We start from the raw sequence: 15,280 nt of genomic DNA, 5'->3' as shown, positions 1-15,280 counted from the left end.
CAAATTTTTCTATCAATATTTTCTAAATAATTTAATTAAAATAAGTAAACAAAAATTTACAAGATTTGCAGCAAATTCAGGAGAGTGGAGCGAGGATTTGGGCTACATTTGTTGCGAATAAATTTAATATTTTCATAGTTTTTTTTTTCCCCTATAATTATACTTTTAATATTTGGATCCTTTTATTTTTCTTCTTTGGATTCATTTATTTACTGTTATATTTTTTTAAAATTGTTTTGTCTGATTTTTTAGAGATTTTCACATATTTTGGAATTTCCTTATTTTCTGGGTTCATCAAGTTTATCAGGAAGGTCTGTTTTTTCTTGCTAAATCTACTTTATTATTATTATTCTTTTTTTTTAAAATATAATTCTGGGCTTTAGCCGTTGAGATTTAAAATTTGAGAATTTCAGATATGTATAAGAAAGATAATCTTGTTGGTTCATTTCAGAATCTGGGTTTTCATCAAAAGTTTTGTATAAATTAAAATCCTTTTTATTTTCATTTTTACAAAGATAAAAATGAAATGTTCATGAGTGTCACTATGTAGATTGAGTCATGGTTTAGTTTGTAGTGAATGATCCACTTAAGATCCTCTTACTATTATTAGAATTTTCTTATTTTTACTAATATATTTTTTTATCTTAATTTTTTTTATTAAGAATTAATCATGGGTTTTTGAATTAATCAAAAAAATTCAAGCTTAGTTAATTTTATGTACATTATAGATATGTAATTATTATATAGGTTTCGAAATCGAGGAGGTAATAGATAGAAGAAGGAATTAAGAAATGATTCAAGAAGATCAAAATCAAATGTGTAGTACCAATAATTGTGGTGATAGACCATCATCATCATCAAAAAAGTTGAAGCAAAAAAGAGTACCACAAAGAGGTTTAGGAGTGGCTCAACTTGAGAAAATTAGGATGGAAGAACAACAAAAGAAAGATGGCAACAATTTTTCATCTTCTTCCCAAATTTCTCCAACAAATTCGCCGTCACATCATGGTATTCCCTTACCCAATTTCGCGATTACTACTAACCAAAACCCATCTAAATCTTGTGTACCCCCTTATAGTCCTCCATCTCCTCCTCCAATCCCAATGAGTTTGTCGCCTCCAAATCCGGTTTTTAGGGCTTGTTCATTGCCCAATACCGAGAATTTTCACTTAGGTCCGGTCCCTTTTTTGAGTCCTACCAATGGTGATGGTTTCCAAGTTGGATGGCCTTCAATCCCGGTCCATGGAAATTTTAATTTTCCTAAGTTGTGGCATGCAAACCCTCATGAATTTAGTCATGATCATATAGGGGAGAACGCGATTTTTCCTCCTAGTTTGAGTTTACCTTTTGAAGATTGTAGTGTTGCTCCTTTGTCTGATGTGCTACCAAGGAGTACACTACAACATCAACCACCTTCTTCATTGGTAAAAATCATGCAAATTTTCTTTTTCTTTTTTCGAGTACACTTTGTGGATATATCTTAAAATGTTATTAGTCTAATTTATTTCTTGTTCAATTTGGATAGGTGAATGGCTTGTCTTCACCATCCGTGCTCAACTTTCCAATGGAGCCCCCTTCAAACCAAAGCTTTTACGCGAATTACCCACCATTGTGCCCCGATGAGGAAAAGGTAACCACTAGCCTCTCCCATCGCGCCTAGTAAATGCATCATGAACACTCATTTCTTTGATTAGTAGCAATCATTTTTTTGCCTAGACTTAACTTCATAGATTAAAACAGAAGGATAGGAGGAAGATTTCCATTTTTCGCTACATCTTTGGTATATTTTGCCTACATGTTTGTTACATGTTTCACTAACATTTAGATTTAACCTTGAATAAATTACTAGATTGAAGCTCACGTTTAGTACATGAGCACAGAACATCCTGTATTCACTGAACTTATCACATGCACATTATCTTGAACATAATTAGTTATTCTTGCCAAACTTTGTTGACTCCCAAAATAAGATTTACGTTGCATTTTACGACTTCATTAGTAGCTAATTAATCTTTGTTTTTAATTCAATGATAACACCATATGTTGTTCATGACCGAACTAGAACAACTACAAATACCAAAATTAATTATACTCCGTAACATATAATTACATTTATCTTGGCATTGAATATGAGCATATTTTTCAAGAGAATTCCTTGAATGAGTGTACGAATGATCATATCCATGTTAGATTGTGAAGTATTCGATATGGGTACTTAAATTAAGTTCTCATGTAACGTTACATGGATTGATTTTATCAATCATGTTTCAAGTTACTGGTGTTTTTAAAGCAATTTTCCATCATATATATGAATGTCAAATAAAAACCTTAAAGAAATTATGTATGAAAAATTCGATTTTGTTGTAGTATAGATGATGATTGGTATGAAGAGGTCATGTCCCTTCCCTCTAGACAGCCCTCCAATACCGACATTTCACAGCAAATTCGCTCCTGTTATCACTCATCCCCTCAGCCGATCAAATGAATCAACATCAAATGGAAATGGAGGAACGACGACATACAACTTGGGTTATTCTAGCAACCCAATTTTCAGGTCAGTTTACCTAAACAAAATGTCATGACTTGTCTTTTGGTGTAGTTCATTTTTTGTCACTAGCTTGAATGACGAGTTCCTTGCTCTTCATATGCGCGATTTTTTAGTAGAGACATACCTTCATGCCCCATTACAATGCCTGCTGAGCCAGCAAACGCAAGAAAGATCAATATATCAGAAAATGGTAATTCTCATACAGGAGAATTTCTTAGCTTGGCACCTACAACACTTACTTCATCTTTTCCTAATTCGAGATTAAAGCAATTTTGCAAATATGATACTTTACGTTACCAAGTAAGACACTATATCAATTCCTTTTTCTTTTTTTTTTTATTTGTCTAGTTAAACCAATTATATACAAAATTTTCTAGTGACCCTTTTTTGTTCCATAACTTGAAGGTAAGTATTGAAGACACAGTTATGGATTCAAGACAAGCCGGTCCGAGCCAGCAGCCTAATTTGTTGAGCTTCTTTCCCTCAACAAAGTTGGAAGCAACAACATTGCCGTTGTCACCACCAGCTAGTCTTAGTAGTTGTAATACTGAAGTAGGAGAAAGTATTGATCTAAACTTGAGGTTGTAACGAACCTTTTTTTTTTTTTTTTTTGCTTAGTTCATTTTTGTTTTGTTTTGTTTTAATTAGCAACAAGGACATTTTATTTTTCTCCTTATTTCTTTTCTATGCTCCTTGTCATTCATCATTAGATAATGCATGGATTTGCGTATGTATGAGATGAAGAGGGTATAAATTTCAAGAGACCTTTAAGATAACGCCCTAGGTAGGTTTAGGTTTAGTTTTCTATTAATGATGTTTTGTTGGTTTTTTGAAACTAATGAGACAAAGAATAGGCTTAATTTTACTTACAACATTTATATTCCCTCTATCACAAATAATCATACTATATGGATTTTTAATTAGGATGTTAAAAAAAAAAAACATAGTTTGTCATTAAAATGAAAACTATTCCTGCTCAACTCATATATTGCAAAGTGGGCTCCTCCACACTATTTACCTAACCAGCACTAAATTCTCCGATATGCGTATTCAAATCTAACAAGAAGATTACTTGAGGATAAAGGGAGAATTATATTCATATATATATTACTGAGTTGAGGTGCCTTGAGAGAAATACATAGAGTAATTTCTGTGAATTATCTAGTGTTAGTATTGTAATGATTTCTCTTTCATCATCTTACCAAAGACTTTGAAAAGTCTTCGAAAAGGTATATGAATCAAAACCATATATTAAACAATGCATGAAACAAATTCACAATAACTTACTGAATAAGAATAATAATTTACCGTGTTATAATACATTTTCGCAAGACGGCACAACACAAGGCTAGTGTGTATGTCTATAGGGAAATTTTGTAGGAGTACATATTATAAATATAAGCTATAAAACTTAGGATATAAGAGAGAAAAGTGGATAAAAGAAACATGGTAGAAGAAGAGAGGTATGTTATTTAAGGAAATCTGTTTGGTTGGTTGATGGGTCAGCCACACTTTTGTTTGGTAACAAACTGCTTTGCATGTGCCTTGATGTGGGGGACGACTTGCCATTACAAGATTTTATTTTTACATTTTGTCTTGTGTAGTGTGTAAGCTTTAGGTGGGCTCACAATATCTCACTTCAATTATGGTGTTGCTCATATACTCAATTATGATAGGATTCTTTTGCATATAATAATTTCCATTTTCATGTACCAAAACTATAACTAGCTTGCCTATAAAAGGAAATGACCCTTATTTTTTCATCAAAATCCTGTCTATGGATGATTTCTTCTAAAGTTCTAATGGTAGAGGAATGCTTTGTAGGTGTATTAATTGTCATTTTAGTTCGGAAATAAGTGCGACATTGATATAGTGCAGTTTGAATTATAAAGGTGGCAATTAAGTGCTTGTTTGGTTGACATAAAAAATTTACACGAAGTAAAATTAAAAATTATAGAAAGTGTAAAAGAAGGTTGATTTGTTTGCATTGGTTGTCAAGATTGTAAGACGTATGTACAAAATTATTTCCCATGCTATGAGGAATTTACTCACCTTAGCCGTCTTTCTTAGATAAGTATATTTTTTTTATGCTCAATTGAACAATAGTTAAGTAGTCCTTATTAAACGTAACACTAAAATGAAGTTTGATTGGTGATGATTATAAAAAACAAATAATTTTTTTTTTATATATAATACTATCTTGAGTTGGAGAATCCAGATTAAAGAGAACAAATTAGAAATAAGTAATTTTATTAGCATATGCTTGCAACATATATATTGAACTAGAAAAAAAGAAGTTCAAAGAAAATGACATTGATTTAGGCAACGATCCCTAGAAAACCAGGCCGATCAGGTGCCTAAAATAGTTGAGCGGAAGTTCAATTTGAGTTTGAAATTTTCCTTGGTGATGAGTATTTCACGAAAAAAGATAACGAGTAATACAAGGAATTACTCTAACTAATCATGATAAGGGTGATTTAGTCACATTTATCCTTTACAGTAATTAGATTTTCTCAAACTTTAACCATTCTTGCAATTACAATTTACAAAGGCGGCCTGATAAAAAACGTTGGCGGTATTTAGCAATCCACTTTACAAATACCCCAAACAAAATATATAACTCCTGTTTCGTCTTTGAGTTATATACTATGTATTTATTTATTTATTTTGACAAAAAGTTCGTTAAATGAAACAAGTAAGATTACAACCTAGACGGATTGAAAGAAACTAAAATACAAGACACACAGCAAAATCTTATTACATGTGTAATGTGTAGTTGGAAAGACTATCCTTCAACATCTAATATCCTAATTGTTCATCATGCAAGGGAGAATGCATGAACTATCTAGATGGTTGTGATTATCACAAAATAACTAGCAAAATAAAATTGGCAAATTAACCAATGTTTAAGTTATTCAAGCAATATTTTGATGAATTAACTGTCATGCATGCATATCTGTCTACAAAATTTCAGCAAGCAATTTTTTATACTTTGTATTATTTTCTTTCTTTTTCCTTTTGGGAGAGGTAGTAACTCTAGCAAGCTGCTTAATATGTACTGTAAATGGGTTTGATAAAATTCACAGGCGAGGCGTGAGATCGAAACTCACCTTAACCATTTTCCTTTCCTTCTAAAAGACCCTCTCATATGTGTTAACCATAACCATTTTCCTTTCCTTCTAAAAGACCCTCTCATATGTGTTTACCAAATAAAAAACGAAAAGAATGATGATTTGTATATCTGCAGAAAATATCAAATATCAAGAAGTTGCACAAGAAAAAGTAAAACTGCAGGTAAACCAAGATATATTTACAGGAATACAAGTACCCAGAAAGTACTAAAAACTCTGACAAAGTACAGCTTTGCTCATAACAATAATATGAGACAAAAAACTTGTGCTTATAATTCGTTACATTTACATTATCATATAATAACATATAAACCATCCGATATTCAAAGTTTGAAGTACAATTAATTCTAGAAAGAACTTGCATTACAACTAAAACAAGAACTCAGGTTAACACTCAAAATTTCAAGGTTTTAATTTTACAGTTTTGTGCTGTTGCTTAACCTTCAAGTTCGATTGTAATTAAACTGAAATTCACTGTGTGATCGATATATACACTAATTAGATGAAAAGCTAATGCCTCATATTGTTTTCTTTTTTATCTCATTTCGTGTTCATTTAATGATTAAACGTACATACTAATCAAGTGTATGTAACTAATCAAGTGTATGTATCGAATGATACAGGGGAGTTACAGGGCTATGGATTTTCTGGAGCATCGAAAGCAGCAACTCTTAGGAAATTTTGAGGAGTTTGAAAAGGAGTTTTTGCCACCATATGATCCACTGTTAGAAAGTAATCTGAATTTATTAAAAAACATATCTTCGATAGAAGAAATGGAGAATGATTTTGTTCGTAATCAGCTGAATATTAGAAGGTTTCAGCTGTCAAATTCGAACCCACCAATATTGAAGCAGCTTGAGACTAAAGTCATGTTGTCAAAGCAAACTCATGAAATTTCAGACCTCCCACCATTGACAGAAGACTTGGATTCTGAGACACCTAATCACAGCAACGATTCTAGTAACCAACTTCTAGGTTCCTTAAGCTCTGACTTTGTACTGTCGATTCATGCCAATAACATGAAACTTGCTAATGAAGAGAACCAAAACATGAAGAACATAGTTTATATTGACCTGAGTGACACTTCTGACACTGATCAGCCCACAGATTTCAGCTTAGAGAATCTCAACACGAACTCCAAATCACCAGCTCAAATTCACGAAATTGCATATCCACCAACACCACCATCATCCCTATTGAAAGAATTGGGTTATGAGCTACCTAAACAAACAGACACTAATGACCAACTGATCACAGGATCCCAAAGCTCAGACGATCTTATGTGCTTTGATGATCTCCCACCATTGGATCCTGCATTCTTAGCATTCATTGATTTTGAGATCCCGACTAGTCCACATATGGAAATTGACAAGGCAGCTTATATAAGCAAAGCTGCCACTGATTATGGAGAAGAATTTGCCAAGAAAGTGGATGGAAATCTAAGGATTCTTCAAGAAACAATGAAGAGAACTAGTAAGTGTAGCAATACAAGGGAGAAATTGGAGAAAGGGGTTTGTTGCGGAGGCAGATGCTGGAGGTATATGGAGAGTAAGCTAAGGGCAATGCAAACTATTCCTAGAGGGAGAAAGAAAAAAGGCTTTGAGCTAACCGCTGATCAAATTAACTTCCAAAAACAGCGCCAAAAAATTAAGAACAGAGAATCTGCTGCTGCTGCTTACAATAAAGGAAAGGTAATACAATAAAGCAAATATATATACAAGCATCAACATGACTTTTCACTAATACACCCATTATTCACTTATACTAACAAAACAGGCTCGTATCAAAAGTCTAGAAGCGCAAGTTAAGGAGCTTAAGGCGGAGAATAGGATCAGAAGAAACTTGATGAAGGTATAATATTACTCACCTACTGCATGATTTTTTTCCATGTTAAAGATAAAAAGGGGTTTTCCAAACCTTTTAAGTTCATTTATGAAGCTGATGACTCTTTTGCGTAAAAAATTTGCATGTTTAAATTTTGCACCCTCAATAGGCATTACCCTAATTATGTTGCTTTGTTTGACAGTTTATGGAAAATGCTTCTCATATACCACTGGAGAAGCGATCCCTTAGTCGAACTACATCAGGATTTATGTAATATACAACAATGTACTAAAGAGATTTTTGGTCTGAATTAATATTATTGTTAAAAGAGGCTAAAGAAGCAAGATGAATTTACTTTTACATACCGATCATGCATTTTGTTTTCTCTTTCTTTTTGTACTCATCTTGGATGTTTGGGAGATGTGTGGATGTTCAGAATAATGTGGTAAACACCAAGATTAATGAGATGGATGTATCAAACGAAGTAGTTGCTAGGTCCACTTAGCTCGCAGTGTATAGTACAAAGATATATGGTGTCATAGCTTCTACAGTTCTACACTAACTAGAGCAAACGACAATACTAGAGCCAAATTACCAGCTATTATAAATCACTTTTTCTTCAACCTTTTTTTACTGATTTAGAATTTATTCTTGAAGATGGATTAGCTAGTTTGAGGTTATTCTTTCGATTGTGTGATCACACTTGAAAATGGTCGGCAACCATATGTAGCCCATCACCTAGCTAGATTAGTGCCCTTTGGCGTGGAACAATGATGGGAACGTTAATTCTGAAAATATGGATGACATTTCTGAAAATTTTCATTGTATATAGAAGTAGAAAGACTAGAAACACTGTGGTTCAGCTTCAGGTTTCGAAAAGATACATAGATATATGTAATTAGTACAAAGAGAGGGTGTGCATAGAAGATAACTGCCTCACTCAAGCCGCATTTTACATCAAGGACGCCTCAAGCACACATGTGAGGGAAAGAGGCCAAAAGAGAGGGGAAGGGAGAGATGAAACCCTTACTAATAATAGAAGAGCATGTTTAGTAACAAGGAAAAGGAAACCTATTGTTCAGGATCAGTGATCGATTGTCATGTACAGATCTATGACCAACCAAAGACGTAATCAAGGACATAAACAAGCACCAGTGATAATGGGTAGAGAAGGAAGGCCACAAAACATGTCCAGAGAGGGAATGTAGTGCGGAAGCTGCCAAGACCACCCATAATGATGCAAACAAGGAATATGACGAGCACTTCAGAGGAGAAGTTCCAAGTCAATCCTCTCACATAAACTAAAGCCAAAAACACTGAGAGACAGAGTACGTTGTTCATTGTCGCTGCTCCATATAACTGTGGGAAAAAAGAAAAAAAAAACAGCATAAATGTCTTTAGTATCTTCTCATGGGTAAAAGTAAAAGTCCATATTTCTAATTGATGCAAATCTTAGTTCAGCCATTACTGTATTTGTATTAATTAATTACTTGACATAAAACTATGGGGAAGATAGTCTGTTTCCTTCTCAACAAATTTTCTAATATTGCATTTATCTTTTACCACTAATTTTAGATGGATAAAGGTATAATAAGCTCATAGTTTGGAAATATATACTGAGATAATTCTAATAGGATCCCACGTGATTATAATTTACTGTAAATACAAATAGAAAACGGTAGTCAATTATGAACATGTGAATAAAAGACACGGGGAGTACAATCTATAGAAAACAGACCCTGAATACCGGAATAAATTGACTTTTTAGTTTTTACATATCAGCTACCGCTAGAAGTTGTGAAAGCCATAGCAGGTTACTCAACAAAGCCATTTGTTCTAAAATATCAATACACCAACTAAGAAACTAACCTAGATACCACAGGCACTAACTTGAGTGATAGATTGTAAATGAGAAGAAGAAAAAAAAAACCTTAGCACAAATTGTACCCTCTAAACTATCTACTATCCACACACTATTGTAGTTCTCTGTAACCATTTTTGTGATTTATATGGAAGAAAAATTATAGTCATGTGAGATCTTGTCTATATACTTTTAAAACACTATTATATCCTATTATTAAAACACTGTTATATCCCCCGGACAACAGATTGAAAAAAAAAAAAAAATTAGATGAGTGTCAAATCCTACTAGATTTTTAAATACTCTTGCTTTGCAAAACTCTACTTATTTCTCTTGCAAAGGTTTTCTCAAACCTTAATGTGTTTTTATTCACATGTTTTTCCTCTTTTTCATACTCTTTTTGTTTCTCACTTTACACACTTTTCCCTTTCTTTTTCCTTTTTTTCCCGAACTCTTATTCAATCGATATCTTGCCATGCTCTTTTTCCTAAATGGACGGTTCCTTATGACGATTCATGTTAACCAACCCAAATAATTTTTTAGGACTAAGGCATTGTTGTCGTCTAATCCTACTAGATCAAAATATTATAAACTTGGTATGTTTATTCACTTCCAAACTTGCTAGACCTCTCTATCATAATAAATGAAGTAAAGAAAAAAAAAAAAACCAACCTCCGAAAACGTCAGTGATGCAGATCTCTTCTTCTTCCTGGTAGCAAAAATAATAGCTGACACAGCTTCACTGGAGTTGGTTGCTAGAGGAAGTGCAATAAACGAGATAAAGAAAGAAGGAATGCTAGTTGCTTCAGAGAAATTGTCCACAGCATCAACTAATGGATCTGCAAAGACACCAGCAATAATAGTTCCAAGCACAAGAAATATTACTGCCTTGATGGTGGTTGCCTTGGGATTTTCAACAACTTCACCACCCTCTTCACCAGAATCACCCAACAGAAAATGCTCTCTTTCGGCTTCCTGCATATGAAGATTTAGAAAGTTATAACCTTCGAACAGATAAAATTTTAGAAAATATGAAGTAAAGCTTTTGTTATACAACCAACTAACCTCATCATAGTCATTTAAATACTTCATTGTGTCAGCATTATTATGGGAAATCCTGTCACCTCTCACAATATTAAGCAACTTGGAGATTCCCTTAGTAAACTCTTCTAGATCAATCCTATCATCCGGACGCTCTACATCAAATTCTTTCATAACTTTCTCTACAATATCATCTTCACCCACGCCCACACTCACCCCTTTAAAATTCATCCCAACAACAAATGCACCAAGTTCTCCTTTTGAGAGAAACCCGTTATCATCTCGGTCAATTGCCTTAAAAACCCTGTCAAACATCAGGCGATTAATGAAAAGCAAAATCTTTTGACTTCCTATTTCATGCCAGGTGCATTACCAATCAAAAGACGGTATTAGTAGAACTTACTTCTTTACAACATCGTCGTTAAGAGTGCCATCAGGATTGCAAAGTTTTCCAAGAGAATGCTTTTTCAAATGTTTAAGAAATCCTGTCAGCACACGCTTATGCTTGACGTAGTCAAGCCTCCTCTCTTGCATCCAAGGTTGAAAAACCTGCCTCGGTAAAATAATGAATCTCAGACCAGCTAACAAAGATAATTCAGAGTCTTATCTGAACATTGATTTAAAAATGAGATGATAAAGCTCTAATTTTTGGAATCTAAGACTCGTCAGATTCAGACATTCGGATTTTTTTTTTCTCTTCAAGTTTTCCTGCATCATGGACTCATATACTCAACAAAGAAAGACGTAAGTAGTTAGTTACAAGTAATATTAAAAATGTAAAATGATTTCCTACTAAACTTATCATAAAAACTACAATAATGCAGGTGTTGCTATATTATCAGCCCAAATAACAAGAAAAATGCAGCAACAAAGAACCTCTAAAGCCATATAAAAAGGCACATATGGAATTCTGAGGACATAGCTAGAATTCCAACATAAATTCAGCCATATGGAAGAAAATATATATTTATCAAAATCAGTGGCTCATATTCACCTGAATCAACTATTTAGCATATATTTACAATGCCACACATCCTATCCAAAGCATATTAGTTAATTACCTGAAAAGCACAGTAGCTAAGCAGCATAACAAGAGATAATATGAGGCCAATTAGCACAGCCAAATGTCTTCCTGAACTTGAATTGAGAGCTTGAGGCAATTGGACGACAAGAAAGGGCAATACAGAAATAGCCATGATCCTTGCAGCATAACTAGTCCAAATATCAGTAGAAACACCAGAACCTGAAGAAATAAATCGGAAAAAAGATATTTAATCATAAGTGCCCCTGCAGACTATAGCTGTTCAAAGAAATGAACAATTCACATATATTGATGTTGCATGTGCAGCAATGCAGATGTAGGTCAGTTCATCTGCACATGGTATTGAAATTTTAAGCAGGCATTTGGCCAAGCAAAACCAAAGGTAATTGATTAACAAACAAACATGCCAATAATTAACTATTGATAGGCACCCACCTAGTAAACTAAATCCTTTTGTATCCTGTTCATCAATTGCACGGTTATTCTCAAGGTCACATTTGCCAATCAAAACACAAGAACCCCATATAACTGTAAGAAGCATGACTGTCGAACCAGCTAGCAACCCCATACCAACTGAAACCTGATCTTGAGCAATTGCAGGAGTTCCAGAAAGGCCAGATACTGCACGAGAAAATCGAAAAGTGTAAAACAACATATTCAAACGCCTGTGTAGTAAGTAACAACAATATTCAACTGATTTTGTAACCTTTGTAAGAAACTAAAAAGTAATTGTTCGATAAGCAGTTACTAGATGTGATCTGTGACAATGATATTTAGTTTTTTTTTTTTTTTTTTTTTTATCAAGTAACTTGCTTGAGAATCATACACTAAATGTACTACGTAGTATCAGATCAACTAGGACTAAGGATCCAAAAATAAACATAGAGCAGCATTATGACTTTATAACAATGAATTAAATGACTCTTGGAATGACTGATCCAATCAAGCTGCAATAAAAGAAAGTTCATTCAAGAAACAAGCTAAACTCAAGTCCAAATGTCTCATATAAAACAAAGTTCCTTCATCAGTTCATGAATATCATTGTTATATATATACATTCAATTTTGAACAGTAAACCAACAATTGGACAAATACTATTCTTGAGACCCAGTATAAACAAGCACATACTGAATTAGTAATGGAAAAATAAATCACAATCAAGTCACTGTAGCATGATCCTTGTAAATTAAAGATTTAAACAATAAAAAAGTCAAACTTCCCACATAAGATATAACCATTAAAATATTTTTGTTAATCTTTCTTGAATTATTTATGACCAGTTTAGACACCCAACTGAAGTAAATTTAGGTGTGGGACATTAGACAAATCTGTAAATTTTGAATATTTGACATAGAACTTTTTCGTTCATGATCCACTTAAAGTTCGTTAGGGTGTCCACGTTACATCTTAATGTAATTTTACGCCCTCTCACTTTCTCTTCACATGTGCCGAGCACACGGGAAAATGTAAAGTAACATCTCAATGCACCACAGTCCACGGGGTTGATGTAAGAAATTCATCATTCAGTAATTATAAAAATTACGGAAATTTCATAAAATGCCCCTGAGTAATTTTTTTATTCACCAAATACCCATTAAAACTTTCAAATTCACCAAATACACTTGAGTTTAAGAAAAATGTCACCAAATGCCCTTAATGACTAACGGCGGTTAATACCGTTAATACGCCACGTGGCAGCCTCTAATTGGTTGTTGTAATATTAGTTAATTAATTATTAAAAAAAAAAACTTTAAAAAAAATTAAAAAAAATACTCCAACAACCCAAGACCCACCCCACCCCCAACGGCTGACCACCAACCGCCACCGCCACCAGATCTTACCCCTCCCCCTGCGCTGGTGGTCCCTTTTTGCCGGCGAGGGCAGCCCCTCCGACACCCCCTCCCCTACCCCCAGCCCCCTCTCCCTCCGTTTCCCGTCCCCTTAAACCCCTCCCCATCCCTCGAAAAACCCCCCTCCTTCGCGGCCGGCGTCAAAACCCCCTCCCCGACGCCGGAGAACCTTTTTCGCCCCACCCCCCGCCATCCCCACCCCCTTTCCCCCCTAAACCACCACCCTAAAAACCGAAAAACCCCCAAATCAAAACCCTAGATTTCGATTTGGGGTTTTTTCGATTAAAGGGTTTTTTGGTTTTTTGGGTGGTGGTTTAGGGGGGAAAGGGGGTGGGGATGGCGGGGATGGGGCGAAAAAGGTTCGCCGGCGCCGGGGAGGGGGTTTGGACGCCGGGTGCAAAGGAGGGGGGTTTTTCGAGGGATGGGGAGGGGTTTAAGGGGATGGGAAACGGAGGGAAAGGGGGCTGGGGGTAGGGGAGGGGGTGTTGAGGGTGGGGGGGCTGGCCTCGCCGGCGACCGGCGCCGGTTCCGGCTGGGAGCTGGCCGCCGCCGTCTGGCAGGGGCTGGTGGTGGGGCGGGGTGGGGTCTAGGGGGTGGTGGGGGTATTTTTTAATTTTTTTTTTTTTTAAGTTTTTATTTTATATTTTTAAAGTTTTTTTAATAATTAATTTATTTATATTACAACAACCCATTAGAGGCTGCCACGTGGCGTATTAGTCATTAATGACTAACGGTGTTAACTGCCGTTAGTCGTTAAGAGCATTTGGTGAAATTTTTTTAAACTCAAGAGTATTTGGTGAATTTGAAAGTTTTGATGGGTATTTGGTGAATAAAAAAATTACTCAAGGACATTTCATGAAATTTCCGTAAAAATTAATACCACACAATTACATGAATTAGTAACCTAAAAATGCAAAAACACATCAAATTGTATTAAATCATCAATCAAAGTCAATGCAATTCCAAATTAAACATCAAATTATAAAATAAAACGGTAACATATTATAATAGCATCATATTCTCATCAAAACTTAACCATACCCCAATGGCCCAATCCCAATTATAGAAACTATGGAATATTTTACTTTTAGTCTAAAGATAGCCACAATTCCACAAAAATAAGCGACATAGACAAGATTTGATCTCATGTCTTATAACGCCTCGAGTTTCTCATCCACAACAATATAACAATCCAAAATAAGTACAAATTACAAAATAAAATTTAAAAATTACCAAGGATGAGCATGGCATCTGGAAGAGCACCAAGAATAGGAAGAAAGAGCCCACCAATAATACCAGGACCCAAAATCTCCAACAAAAGTTCACTTCCATTAGACAGATAAGTAGCAGCAGTATACATCAAAAACCCATAAACTAAAATCAAGAAACAATTTCCCAACGCAGTTGTAGTACATGGCAAAAACCCATAACTCTGTTCACATGTTTCAGCAGTAAACACTGATTTAAGGGATGGAAATCGAATATACGATGAACCCACATCGCCAATTCTGCCGGAAATTGGATCGCCGCCTTCACTGGTGGCGTAGACGGTGGCGATGAAGAGAATTAGGAAAGAGAAAATGGGGGTGTAACCAAGTTTCATGGTGATTTGGTGGGGTTTGACAAAAAAAAAAATTGAAAATCGTGGATCTTATAAATGAATGGTCATTTTATGACATAAGTAATGTTCAAATGTTAGGAATTTGTACGGCCAGATTGCCACCAAATGCGGCCGATAAAGTATTAACCAACCGATTAATTAATTATTATTAATGGGACACTCTAGAGTGCGCCCCGTGTACGAGGCGCGTAGACCGTGTAATGATATAGTTTAAGATTTATTTTAATCTCAATTTGTGAGTTTGATCTCGAGTTTGCCCCGTGTATGAGGCACGTAGAAAGTGTAATGATACAGATTTAGATTTATTTCAATTTTAATACAACTAACCTTCTGGCCCGTTCCATATACCGGTTATTACTTAG

At 34.8% G+C, this 15,280-nt stretch overlaps 2 protein-coding genes across 2 annotated transcripts; one reads left to right on the top strand and one right to left on the bottom strand.

The window, feature by feature from the left end:
* Positions 1-206: 206 nt before the first annotated feature.
* LOC110709232 lies at positions 207-3,572 on the top strand. The gene is made up of 5 exons (XM_021887444.1): positions 207-1,424; positions 1,526-1,630; positions 2,373-2,554; positions 2,662-2,848; positions 2,954-3,572. The coding sequence occupies exons 1-5, from the start codon at positions 792-794 to the stop codon at positions 3,134-3,136; spliced, it is 1,290 nt and encodes a 429-aa protein (XP_021743136.1). The 5' UTR covers positions 207-791; the 3' UTR covers positions 3,137-3,572.
* Positions 3,573-8,344: 4,772 nt separating this feature from the next.
* On the bottom strand, positions 8,345-15,028 carry LOC110709231 (sodium/calcium exchanger NCL-like). Its single transcript, XM_021887443.1, has 7 exons — positions 14,531-15,028; positions 11,883-12,068; positions 11,467-11,648; positions 10,809-10,954; positions 10,430-10,709; positions 10,037-10,339; positions 8,345-8,862 (listed from the first exon to the last, which is right to left on the bottom strand). Exons 1-7 carry the CDS (start codon positions 14,898-14,900, stop codon positions 8,614-8,616), a joined length of 1,716 nt encoding a protein of 571 aa, XP_021743135.1. The 5' UTR covers positions 14,901-15,028; the 3' UTR covers positions 8,345-8,613.
* Between the last annotated feature and the right edge of the window lie 252 nt (positions 15,029-15,280).

This window comes from Chenopodium quinoa, unplaced genomic scaffold, assembly GCF_001683475.1.
Source record: "Chenopodium quinoa cultivar QQ74 unplaced genomic scaffold, ASM168347v1, whole genome shotgun sequence".
Classification (NCBI taxonomy): domain Eukaryota; kingdom Viridiplantae; phylum Streptophyta; class Magnoliopsida; order Caryophyllales; family Amaranthaceae; genus Chenopodium; species Chenopodium quinoa.
Note: the sequence above shows the minus strand (reverse complement) of the source record. Positions and strands in the feature narration are given on the sequence as shown.